The sequence below is a fragment of the Phaethon aethereus genome (assembly GCF_964289735.1).
Source record: "Phaethon aethereus genome assembly, chromosome: 1".
Lineage (NCBI taxonomy): Eukaryota > Metazoa > Chordata > Aves > Phaethontiformes > Phaethontidae > Phaethon > Phaethon aethereus.
In genome coordinates this window covers 4,657,829-4,671,369 of record NC_138575.1, presented here as the reverse complement: position 1 = coordinate 4,671,369, position 13,541 = coordinate 4,657,829, and the positions used below count along the sequence as shown (strand labels likewise).

Genomic DNA, 13,541 nt, shown 5'->3' with positions numbered 1-13,541 from the left:
CAGAACTACACAAAAAGACTTCAGGGGGGCATTAGGGCATAAAGGCCCACCACATTAGCTACCGTCCTCTTACAGCCCATCTGCACTCTCTTACCAGTAAGGGCAAGCACCCAAGAGGTTCTGCTAACTTATTTTTGCAATTCTACAAAAAAAACAAGAGGGCATCTTGTTTGGGAAAGTCATGCATGTTTATCTTTACTAGCTTTTGGCTGGCTCGCTGTGCACCCTTAGAATGCTCTTAATGGGTGTTTTCTCTGGAATCACATTGCACTGTAAATGCAACAGCCTTATCATTGCTGTCTGTGCAAAACTGAAGATGAAATGATACCTGATTTTGATGCAGGGAAGCAGATTTATTTTTACATGTTCCATCATTTACTTCCCTTGCTTCATGATGAATGCTCAAATGGCTCTGAGCCTGGTATTCCCATGTCTAAATTACATTATAAATTTGTGTTTATAGGTTTACAGATGCCCTCTCCAGAGTACATAGTTGATGTAGAGTCTATGGATATTTTCCCCGTTGGCTGGTGTGAAGCGAATGCTTATAACCTAACTCCACCACACAAAGCTGTTTGTAAGTACATGGAAACCTCAAGCAGGATAGATATTACATCAACAGAATTATCAAGGAGTTTGTTTTATGTCTATAATCCAATTCTTGAAACTACCAACCTAACTAGCAGAGTAGTAACCAGGCTGTAAGTGTACTGTAATAAATAGTAATAAATCTAGTTAGTGACCAGACTCCACAGCACTGGTATTTTGCAATTTGTAGTTGTCTGTGTGATCAGTCCCTCTAAAAATGGGATTGTTTGCAGTGGGAAAGGCTGTTACATTTTTTGGGATTCCACACTGTAGCTTGTGGGTTTGCGATGGGGTTGTCGGAGTGAATCCAGGTTTTGTTGTGCTAAGCCAAGTTCACTTGGGCAGCTGAGTGAACTGGGGACGTGGGATCTCAAATCAGGAAAAAAGCCACCATGAAATATAGGGTGGAATGGACACAAAGACGCTATCCAGGTGCTCCATCTCCAAAACAGGATCTGCTCCATCTAAATTGAGAAATGTTTACTGGCCTCCTGTGATGGAGTTTTTACCCCTTCCCACGGTATCTGTCCCGTTATTTCACTGCCCTTACCAGCTCAGAGATTTCTCTAGTGTTTAATTTAAATCTCCCCTGGCACAATTAAGCCCGTAGTGTTTTGTCCTGCCTCCAGGGCGCATTAAGACCAATTTCTCTCCCTTCCATTTGTATCTGAAGACAGTTCATGAGTGCTCAGTGGCTTGGTGGTGTTCTCCTGTGCCTTGCAGAGATCACAAGCCACCAGACGAAGAATTAACCTTGCTGTTTATATTAATTAACATCTGAAAGGCAAATTTTAAAAAGCGTCAACCCTTTTGAAGAGTTAAATATGCTTAAGTTAAAAATCAGGCAGCCGGGGCCTAATTTGGGAGAATACTGCTATGGCAACATTATGCAGCCTTATCGCAATTTATAGCTAGGGATAAATTATGCTGGAGGTAATCATGCTTGTAAAATGCAATCTTACCCATATGTGTTTCTGTATGGAAAAATATTTGTGTTTTTATTTTATTTTTTTTTTTATACTGATCCCATAAAACACGATACTAGCATTCCAGAGGAAAGATTAAATGTATTATTACATCTTTAAAGTAGGTTTTAATGATGTAGTGACTTGCTTAAAAAATACCAAGAAAAGATGGCGATAGTAATTAAGTACCATTTCATTGTGTTAGAAGTCTTTTTATAGTCAGTGCATTTATACAGCTTTTTTTTGCATTGTGGGTATACTTTATAGGACAGAAGGGTAAAACCATATTTTTTTTCTACCTTGCTTCATTTTTGCAGTGCGAAGGAAGAGGAGAATTGCAATTGTGCAACCAGAAAAGCAGTAAGTTTTTGTTATTTAAGGTGATATTTTTACAAGGGTCCATCAGGTCTTACAGAGGGGATAATACACAGCAGCTGAGTGACTTTGCTAACTACTGCCCAGATACTGCAGCAGAGTCGGCAAGGGCGTTTCTTTAAGTCTAAAATGTTTGTGAACATATAAGGAAGTCTTTGCAATAGAAATATTTTACTAGCTGGGACTGTGTAGCCAGTGTCTGATGGCTGGTAAGGGGTGCTTATGGAAGATGAACATGTACCAGGAGGACACTTGCCTATGGAGTCCTTGCAGTTTCTAGAAACTAGAACTTAAGGGACCTAAGTAGGAATATTTGCAGCCTGAAGGGCTAAAGGTCACAGACCAGAGCATATTTTTGGAGGAGTGGTGGATCTGGCTCCTTCTGCAATATGCAGGCGCTGGGCTATGGTAAATTATGTGGCAGCAGGGTTGCATTTGAGGTGTCTCCACTCCTTGGTCCTGGCAGGTCCTGGTGTATCTCTTGGTCCAGCCTGAAGGCTGGTTCTGCCCCTTTGCCCTGTCTAACACTATTAAATACACTGAATTGCTGTTTAACAGGTTACCATCCACAGTGCCTGTTGAAAAAATACCTCATGACCTCTGCCCCGTTCCTCAGCCAGACACAACAGGTAAGGCTACTCAGGACCAGTAGGATCCTTATTTCAGGGACCCATTGACTGTATGGAGGGGGATGACCCCGAAAAGGCAGTGAGCGTGTCATAAGGGTGAGATGGAACCACATCCTCAGGGGGTATGAGGTGGTGTGGACCCACCAGCAGTGCAAGGAGTTTCTGGTGTACAGCTTGTGAGGGTCTGGTCCTCCATGTGTGAACATCATGTCTTGCTGGGGTTAGTGGAGTTCCCCTGCAGCTTGCCTGTTTCAGTTAACGATGTTAGGGCCAGGCTAATGAAGCCTTGGTGGAGATGGATGCGACTTTTTAATTGGCATCAATGAAATTTCTTATACCAGGTCTTAACGGGTCCCTGTGTTAGCATCAAGACTGTGTGGCATGGCTGCTACTTCTGCTAAAGGCAAATTTTTGTCCTCTTTAGCAATGGCAGGAGGCTATGAGAGTGCAATATTCATCCAGTTAATTGCATGGACTCTGCAGGAGAGGAAGAATTTAACTCACTTTATTTCAGCCGACTGCAGGACACACATTGGCATCTGAGCCAGCATCCCAGGGCCCTGTCGCAGTCAAATGGGGAGAAACAGGGTCTTTTTGGGTATGATAACCAAAAAGTGGATAACCATTTGGATGGCACATGAACCACATCTGAAAGCACGCACTTCTCTCCATGGGCTATAAAGGAGCCCAGAGTAATTAGCCCAGACAAAGAAAACTGCTTTGTAGACCCGTGTTGGGTCAGGGGAACGGCACCACAGTGCTTACTGGGTTGGACAGTAGCTGGTTTGTCAGGGTTTGTAGAGCTCTCCACCTGAATTTTCTCCCTGAGCCAATTTCATATCTGTGAGGGGCAGCTAATATGTTCCCTTTCTGGCAAGCTGCACCTGAGTCGCTCATGTCCATCTGCGACGCAAGCTATGAAAGAGCCTCAGGTCACGTTATGAATGAAATCCTTTCCCGATTCTCCGTTCGGCACGGTGTGCAGCCAAATCAGTTGCTATTAAAACCACTTGCTTTTCTTGTGTTGGATGGATTCAACTAGCAGAGGCTTCTGTACCTCTTATCCCAGGGAAGACGACTTTGTGCCTCCTTTACTCTTGTCCCCTCCGTCCCACATCTAGGAGGAAGAAGAAGGGCCCTTGATTTATTGTACAAAAGTGCTACACGCACATCAATGCTACTTTCTCCTTGCAGGCACCATCAATGGGAGATACTGCTGCCCCCAGCTCTACATCAACCACCGCTGCTTCTCAGGTCCATATTTAAACAAAGGCAGAATAGCAGAGCTACCTCAGTCTGTCGGGCCTGGCAAGTGCGTGCTGGTCCTCAAAGAGGTACGGCTCAGCTATCTTTTGGGGGGACTTAGGGGAAAACATGGGTCATGGGTTGCCAGGCCCAGAATTTGAAAAGGTGGCACCTAAAATTGTCCTGGAGCTCTGCAGTAGTTTCCATAAGTCAAAACTGCAAGCTGGGAAGGGAGGGTAGGTATGTGCACTGTGGGGTTTGATGGGAGAGGTGACATTTTTGGAACATGGTGAGTTCTCTTAGTTGGGAGCAAGTTTCATCTAACTGTCTACTGTGCAAGCAAATTAATGTTCTAACCAGAGCCAGCCCCAAAGAGGATCTCTGTGGTTGTTGCTATCAACCTGTTTCTCAGCATCCACAATGCCGTTGGACCAGCAGGTTCAGTGTGGGTGACACCTTTGTACCTGATGGTCTGATGGGGCCCAAAGCATCAGGATCCAAAGTGAACAGGACAGAAGGCCAAGCAGGGGTGTGTGTGATGTGCTGAGTGGAAGCTGTGGTGTGTCCAGCTCTTGCTGAATGTGGATGGGTTAATCAGTGCAGCAGGGATGGCAGAGCACTACCATCTGTTCACTTCATCCTGACCGAATCAGTGCTTGCTTTGGGCCAAATCCAGAGCGTTGAGCCCTTGCTGTTGACCTCAGAGAAAAGCCAGCTTGTCTGAAAACAATGCATAAATAAAACAACGCACAGTCCATATACAGATGAGAAGCAAGATGACTACAGGTGGGAAAGGACAGCAGGATGGTACTCTTGGATAAGCAGAGTGCTGGTGGTGCCTTGGGTATCATTTCAGTTTGACTTGGGTCTTCTAGAAATTCAGATCTTCCAGCTTTCTGGTCTGTACCTATGGCAACCCCACTTGATGTGGTTGCAGGGGTATGTCTGAGCTCCCTCTGCCCTTGGTGCAAAGGCATGGGAACTTCTAGATCTCCGTTTGTCTGATATATTTGCAAGACCCTCAGTGCCCAGCTCAGGATGTTTGCAGTTGTCTGAAATAGATGAATCCCAGCCCTTAACAGCAACACCTGAAAGGTGAGATTCCTTCCAAATCACCCACCACTTCTGAAAACACCTCTGTCCTCTACTGTAGAGTGACTCCTGTGTCCCTGTTCACTTCCTTGTCACCTACACGCACGGCTTTATACACAGCGGCATTGCTGGTTGTCTCACATGGTTGAAAGCTGGGCCGTGAAGAGAGCCCAGTAATCCAGCTGCCTGTGCAGGTGGGACACCTGGGTCTCAAAGAAGCAAGTCAAAAATAGCCCTCAGCAGAAAGCGGGATAAAGTGGTTGCAGAGCAAAAGTTGACAGCTGCCAAATTTGAAAGCAAGTCCATAATGGCCTGCTGATGGGAATTGTTAGTAATCTGCTGCTATTTGCAAAACAGGCAATGAAAAAGCAACACGGGGGAAACATGGGGCATTCACAGTTTAGGCTAACGGTTCTTCCTCCTTTCCTCCTGGAATTTGTTTTTTGAAAATCTAAGTAGTGCAAAGCTTCTGCCAGGTAGGCAGGGAGGGCTTTGCTGCATAGACCAACACCAGCTTCTCCACATTCCTCAAGAATGGGACCAATTACCAACCGTGGAAAGCAGCCTGAGTTTCCTACAGAAAGCCTGTTTTCTCTTGCTGTGCCTCTTTACAGGATTACTTGCTGAAGGAACAAACAACAGTGTCAGTGAGACGTGGGCATCTCGCTTTTGGAGGCATGAACAACTTCCCAAGGAGCAGGACAATAGCAATGGCCCAGCATTGCTCAGTGTTATTTTGCAGATAAATTCAAGCTCATTCTGGCCACAGGGACTAGGTCCAACTTCTGTAAAGAGTGAAGAGAAGACATTCAGGGTGTTGCTGCAGGGAAGAGACACCTCATTCCTGTCAGCTGCTGCTGAGACAAGAGAGGTCTCAGGTTCTCAGCAGCTCAGAGAACCATGGGCAGGGCTGAGGATGGGGATATCCAGCACCTGGAGGAGGTGAGGAGTGGCAAGGAGGACATCCCTGCATCGGGATGAAGATCTGTAGCAGCTGCTGGAGCACCCAAAAGGGCTGCAGAGCTGAGTGGTGAGAACAGGACAGGAGGTATCTCCTCCACCCCAAGCCCACAGCAATAAGGCTTTCCACAGCTGCAGAGCTCACGAGGGTCCGCATCCCTCCGAACCCGTCTCGGTGCTGAGCTTGTTGCCTTCGTCTCTCTTTACACCCGCTGATGATGTGGCCCTGAGAATGCAAATGCATTATAATTCTCTCTCTGTCACTATATAGGGAAATTGCAGGCCACTGTAAATAATGCATCAGCATAACTTGTCTGGAATAGATAAATTATACATGGGCTTTACTTTGGCAACACACAGGGGAGGGTGGGAAAGACAACTCAAAACAACAGTTACGAAGGAAGAGCGGAGTCAGTAGCACTCTGGTGAGAGCTTTTTAAATCACCCTGGTCTCCAGCCATAACTCACTGCCTTTAGAGACACTCTCGTTAAAAATCTGTGCTGGTCGCCAGCCAGTTCACAGTGGGCAGCAGTTTCTGTGACGGAGATGCTGCTGTGTTTGGCACTGATGGAAACCCCGGACTAAAAACAGCGGAACAACAAACTCCTGCCCCATTCCCAGGCCTGGATTACCTAAAGCAAGAAAAGAGCACGTGTCTTCTCCCCACTAGCACCAGGTGATGGGAGATTTTGCTCCTGGCTGGGTGCTGAGGGAGTAGCTCCCCATTTTCTGCCTTCCTCCACACTCAACCATGAGGGTTGTATGAAAAAATGCAGCCCAACTGGAGTTCATGATGCTCCTCAACCCTCTTTTCCCCCAAGGTCTTGTCCTTCCTTACCTCCATCACTGAAGGTGCGAAGCATCATCCTGGATCCAGCTCCAAACTGGTGCTACTTGCCTGCACGCTAATCGTGAGATAGTAGTGCTTGTTTCTGGGTTAAACAAGGTTAGGAGATACCCTTGCAGTGTGGAGCAGGAGCATCTCCTTCCATTCGAGTAGTGTGGGTTGTTCTCCCCGGGGCTGTCGGGAGAGAGGCAGCACAGATGGCACCTCTTTTCCAACAGAACAGGCATTTCTACCAATTTCTGCGTTGTTACTGCACTCCCCTGATTTCTGCTCAATCGCTTTGTCCTAATGTTGGATTCAGAGCTTGTGAGCTCCGCAGGGAGGAAACTGCTAAGCTGCCTTCCAGAATGGCAGCCCTTGAGCAAGATTTTGCAGCAAGATCTTGAGAGCAATTGCAACTTATTTGGTAGCATGATCAAAAATAGCAATTTTAATTCTGTGTGTGTTTGTGTGCGTGTATCCTTGCATCCATGCAAAGCCTTAGGTGAGTGACAAGAAACTCTTGTACTATCTAGTGCCAAACTTACTTTTAAAGCCTAGCTGTTTTTTATTCCTGGTACCAGAACAAGTCTCTGCTGACACCAGTGGTTTATTGTGGTTTCTTTCACCCCAAGAGGCAAGTGAGGTGCTAATGCCTGTTGTTTAACATCAGCTGCAAAGCTTATCTCATTCCTGAGATACTTGTTTGGAAAAGTAGTTGAAAATTGGAGCCAAATACAGTGAAGACATCAACTATTGCCACCCAACAACTGCATCTGGGCTGAAAAATGGTGACTGTATAGTAGCTAAGATATGTAATAAATCCTAACTTTAAGTTAAATTGAAATAAATACATTGTCACTTTTAGAATTAGTTCTTGGGTCAGAATATCCAAAAAATACTTCTGAACAGTTGTTCCATCTATGCCAACAACTTACCATGGCAACACTGTAAAACAAAATGAGGTATCTTTTTAAGACCGTATCAAAGAAATCGGGCTTAAAAGTAATGTGGCTGTCCAACTGATGCAAACAGGAGAAATCAGCCAGCATTTGTAAAGGGAGGCTATTGCACTCTACGTGAATTTTTTGAGCACAGCATGACTTCTTAGGAGAAATTTGCATAATTAAATCATGATGCTCAGAAAATTAAGTAGCTTGTACTGAGCCTTAGATGAATGATTGAGCCAGGCTGATAGCGTTATCATTAGTGATCAGATATGGTGCGGGAATGGCAGAAACCTTCTGTAGTCTGGAAAGGTGTAAACTGCATTTCTGCAAAATGGTTCACTAACATCCTCTTCAAGACTGCTCTGTGGACTTCAGCTCATCTATAATAGTTCCTCCAACTTAGGTTCTGGACGTGTGTATTTTTGAAATGTCATGGACTGTCGTATAAGCATGTCAACACTTAAGTGCTACAACCTTAACAGTGACAAAAGCGCGCTTTCAGATGCTTGATTTTCTAATGAAAGAATCCCAAAGAACTCTTTTTTTTCCTTTCTTTCTCTGTCCCACAGACCCATCATTATTCCAAGGAAAATAAAATAACTTTTTATTGTCCTGCCTGAGGCTAGCCTGGGAGTTAGGGACTGTCCTGTTAGGTAGGAGATGTGGGCTCACATCTCAGAGGAGAGAAATTTAGTTTCTCCTCACAAGGATGTTCATCTTGAACAGCAGAAGAGGTGTAATGGTATTTTGAACTGCACCTTGTCAGCTATACCTCCTGAGAAAGCTTCATCCAGGGTTGGCACCATTAATGAAGAGAAGTGGAGAGGTGGGAAATATGTGAATACCAAATAGCTATGATGGGAAGAAAGGTACTAAAGTGCCCAGTGTCATCAGGCACATCTAGACATGCTCACAAAAGGGCCCTTGTGCACTTGAAAATCTATGACATGGAAAACTTTATAGCTCTCAGGTGCTTCTAAGGTTGGATGGAGTCTCGTGGTGATGCTCTATGCTCATGCTCACTGATGTGACTCCAGCCTGCGTGACTCTGAAAATCCAAAGTTCAGCAGTATCAAAGTAAAACCTCATAGATGGATAGCAGCAAAGTCTGGTGTTGTCTAATCCACCCTCCCTGCTCCAAGGTACTGCTTGCACCACTTGCACCCAAACCATTCCTAATGGAGAGGGCTGAAAATAAACTACCAAAATCTCACACTGGTCACACTCCAGCCAAAGGGAATTTAGTGAATCAGATCAAAATTTGACCAGGCTGATACAGGTGCAGTAACTTTTCATCTCCAGAAAAAGCTGGAAACTGGCAGTTTGGAAACCGGTCTAGGTTTCTTCACTGTTTTTGCTTTAATCACAGTTAATTTTTCAACAAGAAACAAAGCATTCTTTTTTTCCCCTAGTGTTTAATAGTGTGTAATATGAAGCGATAATGTTGTTAGAAGACAACACTGTTAACATAGTGATGGACTCCTGCTGTAGGGCATAATGCCAAACTCAGTGACTTATTTGAGATGCAAGAAGAGTAAAAGCCAAAGCTTTTTAAAAAAGAAATGATTCCCTTAAAGAGAAATTACTGTTTCTACAAAACACTCTTTTTTACACTGAATTTAAAAGTTTACGGAGTCCCGCTGATGACAAGCCAGCTTTGAGGAAAGTCTTAGTGTTGTGGGTGTCTTTGCAGGCCTGGAGTTGATTAAGTGTCTGGGATAATGCCCCAGCATGGCCAAACTGTTATTTTCACCATTGGGTTTTCTTTTCTTGCTCATTTCATAACAGTTCTGACAACTCATACAAACACCATCACCCTGATAAAGGAGCAGGGCAGCACTGCTTGTGGGAATCGGTCAGCAAGAGGCGCTTGCTTTCTGCTCCTGGCTTTCGTGCCAGCAAGCAGGGCGGGTGTAGAAGTGTGCTGAAGGAGAGCTTTCCCAACAGGCTCCTGCGTAGGCATTAAATCACAGAATCACAGAATCACTAAGGTTGGAAAGGACCTTCAAGATCATCAAGTCCAACCATTAATCCAGCACCACCATGTTCCCCAAACCACAAATACCTCCCTGGATGTGCTGATCAGGAGGGGAACACATCTGATGAGTTGTGAGTGAGCATGGGAGCTACCCAGACACTTGATGGTTTTTGAAAAGCCGCCTTTGGTTTCCCTACGTTGTGTCTCTGTGTTGGAGGCCAGTGCCCCATCAGTTCGTGAGGTGGGAAGCAAGCAAGAAAAGATGTGGACGAGCAACTGGGTGGGCATACTCAGATGGTTTTCTTTGTTCTCATGGGAGCCAGTATGGCTCTGTAGCTAGTACAGCGGGTTGTGTGACGAGATAGGAATGAGCTAGACAGCTGTGTACAAATCTGTGTTGTAGTTTCCCCCTGTGTAAGATAGGGAGTGTGCTCCTGCCCTTCCTCATAGAGTGCTTTGAGATGTACAGATAATCAGAGCTGCATAAGACGTTGGTGCTATTATTAGGCATTGCTTTAGGTATCTCTAATTGCACTGTTTTGAAGAGTGGTTTAAGTAATGTTTCCAAGGGCCCAACGATAAATGAAATTTTGCTTTTAGTAAATAACCTAGCCGGGCAACTCAAACCACTACCATTTTACATGGTACTACACAGCATTAAGTGAAGCCCTTGCCTGTAAATGATTAATCCTATGAGGTTTTCAAAATTCTAGAAATCCTCAGGTTGATGGATTAAAAAAAAATATGGAAAAAAACCCAAAACATAAACATATTGCTCTTTGCGATAATGACCTGGTCAGTTTTTAATTTCTGATGAACCATGTTCACGGGTGCTGGGGAAACTTACTGCTCATCATACTGAAATCATTTGGAGGCCACCAAAGAATTAAGAACAGGCATTAGGTAAAGAGCTAAATTATATCAAAACCAATCCAGACTCACTATGGGGTTATTCATGTACATACAATGCAGAGTGTTCAAACACATGGTCTGGTGCTGTTAAGAGATTTGTTTTTCTTTTATTTATCTCCTTAGGCCAAGTGTAGACTATTAAAGCTTGGGTTCCCTGAGCCAATAGTAGGAATAATTTTTATTCTCAGAGTCTTTGGATTAAATGGATTGGCACATGTGTTTTGTTGTACAGAGTGGACACACACTGGGTTTCAGGCACACCTCCTGCAAAGTCTTTTTGTGTAGACTTCATTAATATTCTGTTAATACAGTCAAGGCAGGCAGCACTCGGATGCTTAAGTACATTGCTGACCTCAAGTATGTGAATTTCCCCTTTAGTGTTCAGTGTGTAACGATCCACATGACTTTGTACCTAGTTGAGCCATTAGAACTATTTTAATTTTTTATTAAATTGAGCCAGTATGGGTGCAGGGTATGGGATCTGTTTTGGGTGAGAGGGTCTGTCTCAGAGGAAGACCCTGGTTAACAGAAAAACTTTGGGGTTAGCTAGCAGCACTTAATGCAGCCACCATATCAGACTGATGTGTCATCTACAATATGCTTGGCACATTGATCCAATCTGGGACCTCTTCTGATTGCATCTAGCACTTCCCCTGTGCAGTCTTGGACCTAAGCTGGCACCTGTAAGCTGCTCCTGCCTATGCAGCACCTGGGATCATATTCAGTGTGGTCAGGGCTGCTTTTAAACCCATCAGTGTTGTTGGCTTTGTCTCTCAATAGGTTCTCAGCATGGTGATCAATGCAGCTTACAAGCCAGGGAGTGTTTTACGAGAACTGCAGCTAGTGGAAGACCCTCAGTGGAATTTCCAAGAGGAAACACTTAAAGCAAAGTAAGTCTTCAGCATGTGCTCTTTTATTTGGGAGGCTTCAAAAATGGAACTGACTGAAGAAAATAAAGAAGAGAACAAAATATTTTTTCTATTGTGAGAGTTTTACTTTTCTAATTTTAATTTTGCTTCATTGAATTGTTTGACTCATATTATAGCAACTTAAGAAATGAAATATTCACCTGAACGGTTCATTTATATTGTCTTTCTCCAAGCAGCCAGCAGATTTTGATGAAAAATGCCATGTTTATTCAGTGAAGACCTGAGTTCTATGATAAGCTGTTCCTATAAGCTTGGCTATTATTGAATTAACTCAATCCCTGGCTTTCTCAATGTAGGAGTATTAGTGCTTTTAATATAGAGCCTGTCACTCTAGTGCAGAAAAACCTGGTGAGAATGAATGGCACAAAAAAAAGTGCAAACAAAAGAGCAGGGACACATTTTTAAGCATGAAAGTGATTAGGACAAAGTACTAACAGATCTGGGATTCAGATCAAGATTTGAGGCCTTTTTAGAATATATGCTTCAATTCTCATCTAAACAACACTTACGAAAACTGTGTGTCTAGAAAATATGCAATTTCTTCTTCCAACTTTAAAATTTACCCATTTATGTCCTCTTTATGTAATGGGTAGAACACTTAGCATGTATTTCAACAACCATTGTTTCTCTGAAAGAGGGAAGTCTCGCCTAAGCACTCTCCAGAGTCCCTCCAAAGAGCAATTCTTCCCACTTCAAGATGGATGTCAACAAATAGTTCCCTGAAGACAGCTCCCTCCATTGACTAACTTGGTCACCTTGGCTTTTTGAGTACTGAAGTGAAGGCAGTGAATCTCACACTTCGTACTGAACTCTGTTACTCCTTTTCAAATAAAAGCAATTTTCTCTTGGCTATTTGAAGTGATTGGCTGTCAAATATGGCACTATTGATTGCTATTGTATTTGATCTTTGGCCATGCAGATATTGCAGAAAGTTCATGTATGCTCTGGTTGAGGCAGAGAATTGAGAACCTTTTATTCTGTGTACTCGGAAACTGCTTTTCTAAAGGAGGATTTACAAATAGAAATGAAAAGCTACTAAAAAATCCTATTTTTAATTTGCTTCTTTCACCCATGTGGAAAGTCATGTTTTTGTGTTTGTCAATTGAAATTTTGTGGATGGAAATCTAAAAGTCATCCTTGTGCATGCAGATTTTCATTAAAAACAAGTCATCGTCCATGACCTGGTTTTCATTGATTCCAGGCTCCCACACCTTGTACTAGCAAACATCAGATAATGCACTCCTATAGGCTGCGTAATCAAGTTGTAATGCCCCATCTTAATATCCTGTCCTGAAAAGAATTGAGCTTACATAGCCTGCCAGATAAAAGTATACCACTGCTTTCCAGCAAGGAGGTTTTTTATTTTATGTTGGCCAGCCGGTCACAGGCCGTGTACGTGTTCCTATGTGATGGCTACCCCAGGAGTCAGCTCTCTCAGCTCTTCAGTGAGTCAAGCAGCATCTTTCAACTTTATCAAGCCACCAAATGGACCATTACAGGCTCAGAGCTGGGACAGCAAGTTTTGGAGTGATTTCTGAGCATAGCAGTGGATTCTCATTCAGTGTGGCATTGTCTTCTGGCTCCTGAGGAGGCAGAGCTCATGGAGCTGGACAACACCTTGTTGCTGTAGCTATCTGGCTTCTGGGGCTGGAGCTCTGTTCACAGCTCAGTGGTCAAACCAGCTTGCCTGTGGGTAGTTTGAGTACTTTTAAGAGTGAGTGGCAGGGTTCACATGCTACCCTAGGACTTCTTTCTTTTTTCCTTCCTGAGTTTCCTTGAGTTGCTTCATCAAGAAGCATACCAGGGTTTTAATTGCATTTGGTTGTGCAGAAGCAGAAAAGAAAACATGCTTATGAAATCACATGCCCTGGAATGCACAAACGGCACATGACACGTTACGTCGGGTATGACAGTCAGTTGTGCTCCAGAATCTTAAAGAGAGACCTGTAATGAGTAAGAGCCTGTCTACACTGACTTCTAGCTACACCGTCTCCCAGTGGTGTGTCGCTGCTAATGATGACAGCTCTACAGCCAGCTGGAGCGTCTGTGCTGTAATGTGACATGTTGTGTCACCGCCTTCCTTCTGATGTA

General features: G+C 43.9%; 1 protein-coding gene across 1 annotated transcript in view; it reads left to right on the top strand.

Annotated features, from left to right (window-relative positions):
• Positions 1–13,541, top strand: part of SFMBT2 (Scm like with four mbt domains 2) — a gene marked incomplete at both ends in the record, with an annotated part of 100,604 nt that overhangs the window by 75,351 nt on the left and 11,712 nt on the right. The window contains 5 exons of the mRNA XM_082013455.1: positions 464–577; positions 1,871–1,913; positions 2,487–2,557; positions 3,752–3,891; positions 11,302–11,411. Of these exons, the coding sequence (XP_081869581.1) occupies positions 464–577; positions 1,871–1,913; positions 2,487–2,557; positions 3,752–3,891; positions 11,302–11,411 (478 nt within the window). The remainder of the gene's footprint in view (positions 1–463; positions 578–1,870; positions 1,914–2,486; positions 2,558–3,751; positions 3,892–11,301; positions 11,412–13,541) is intronic.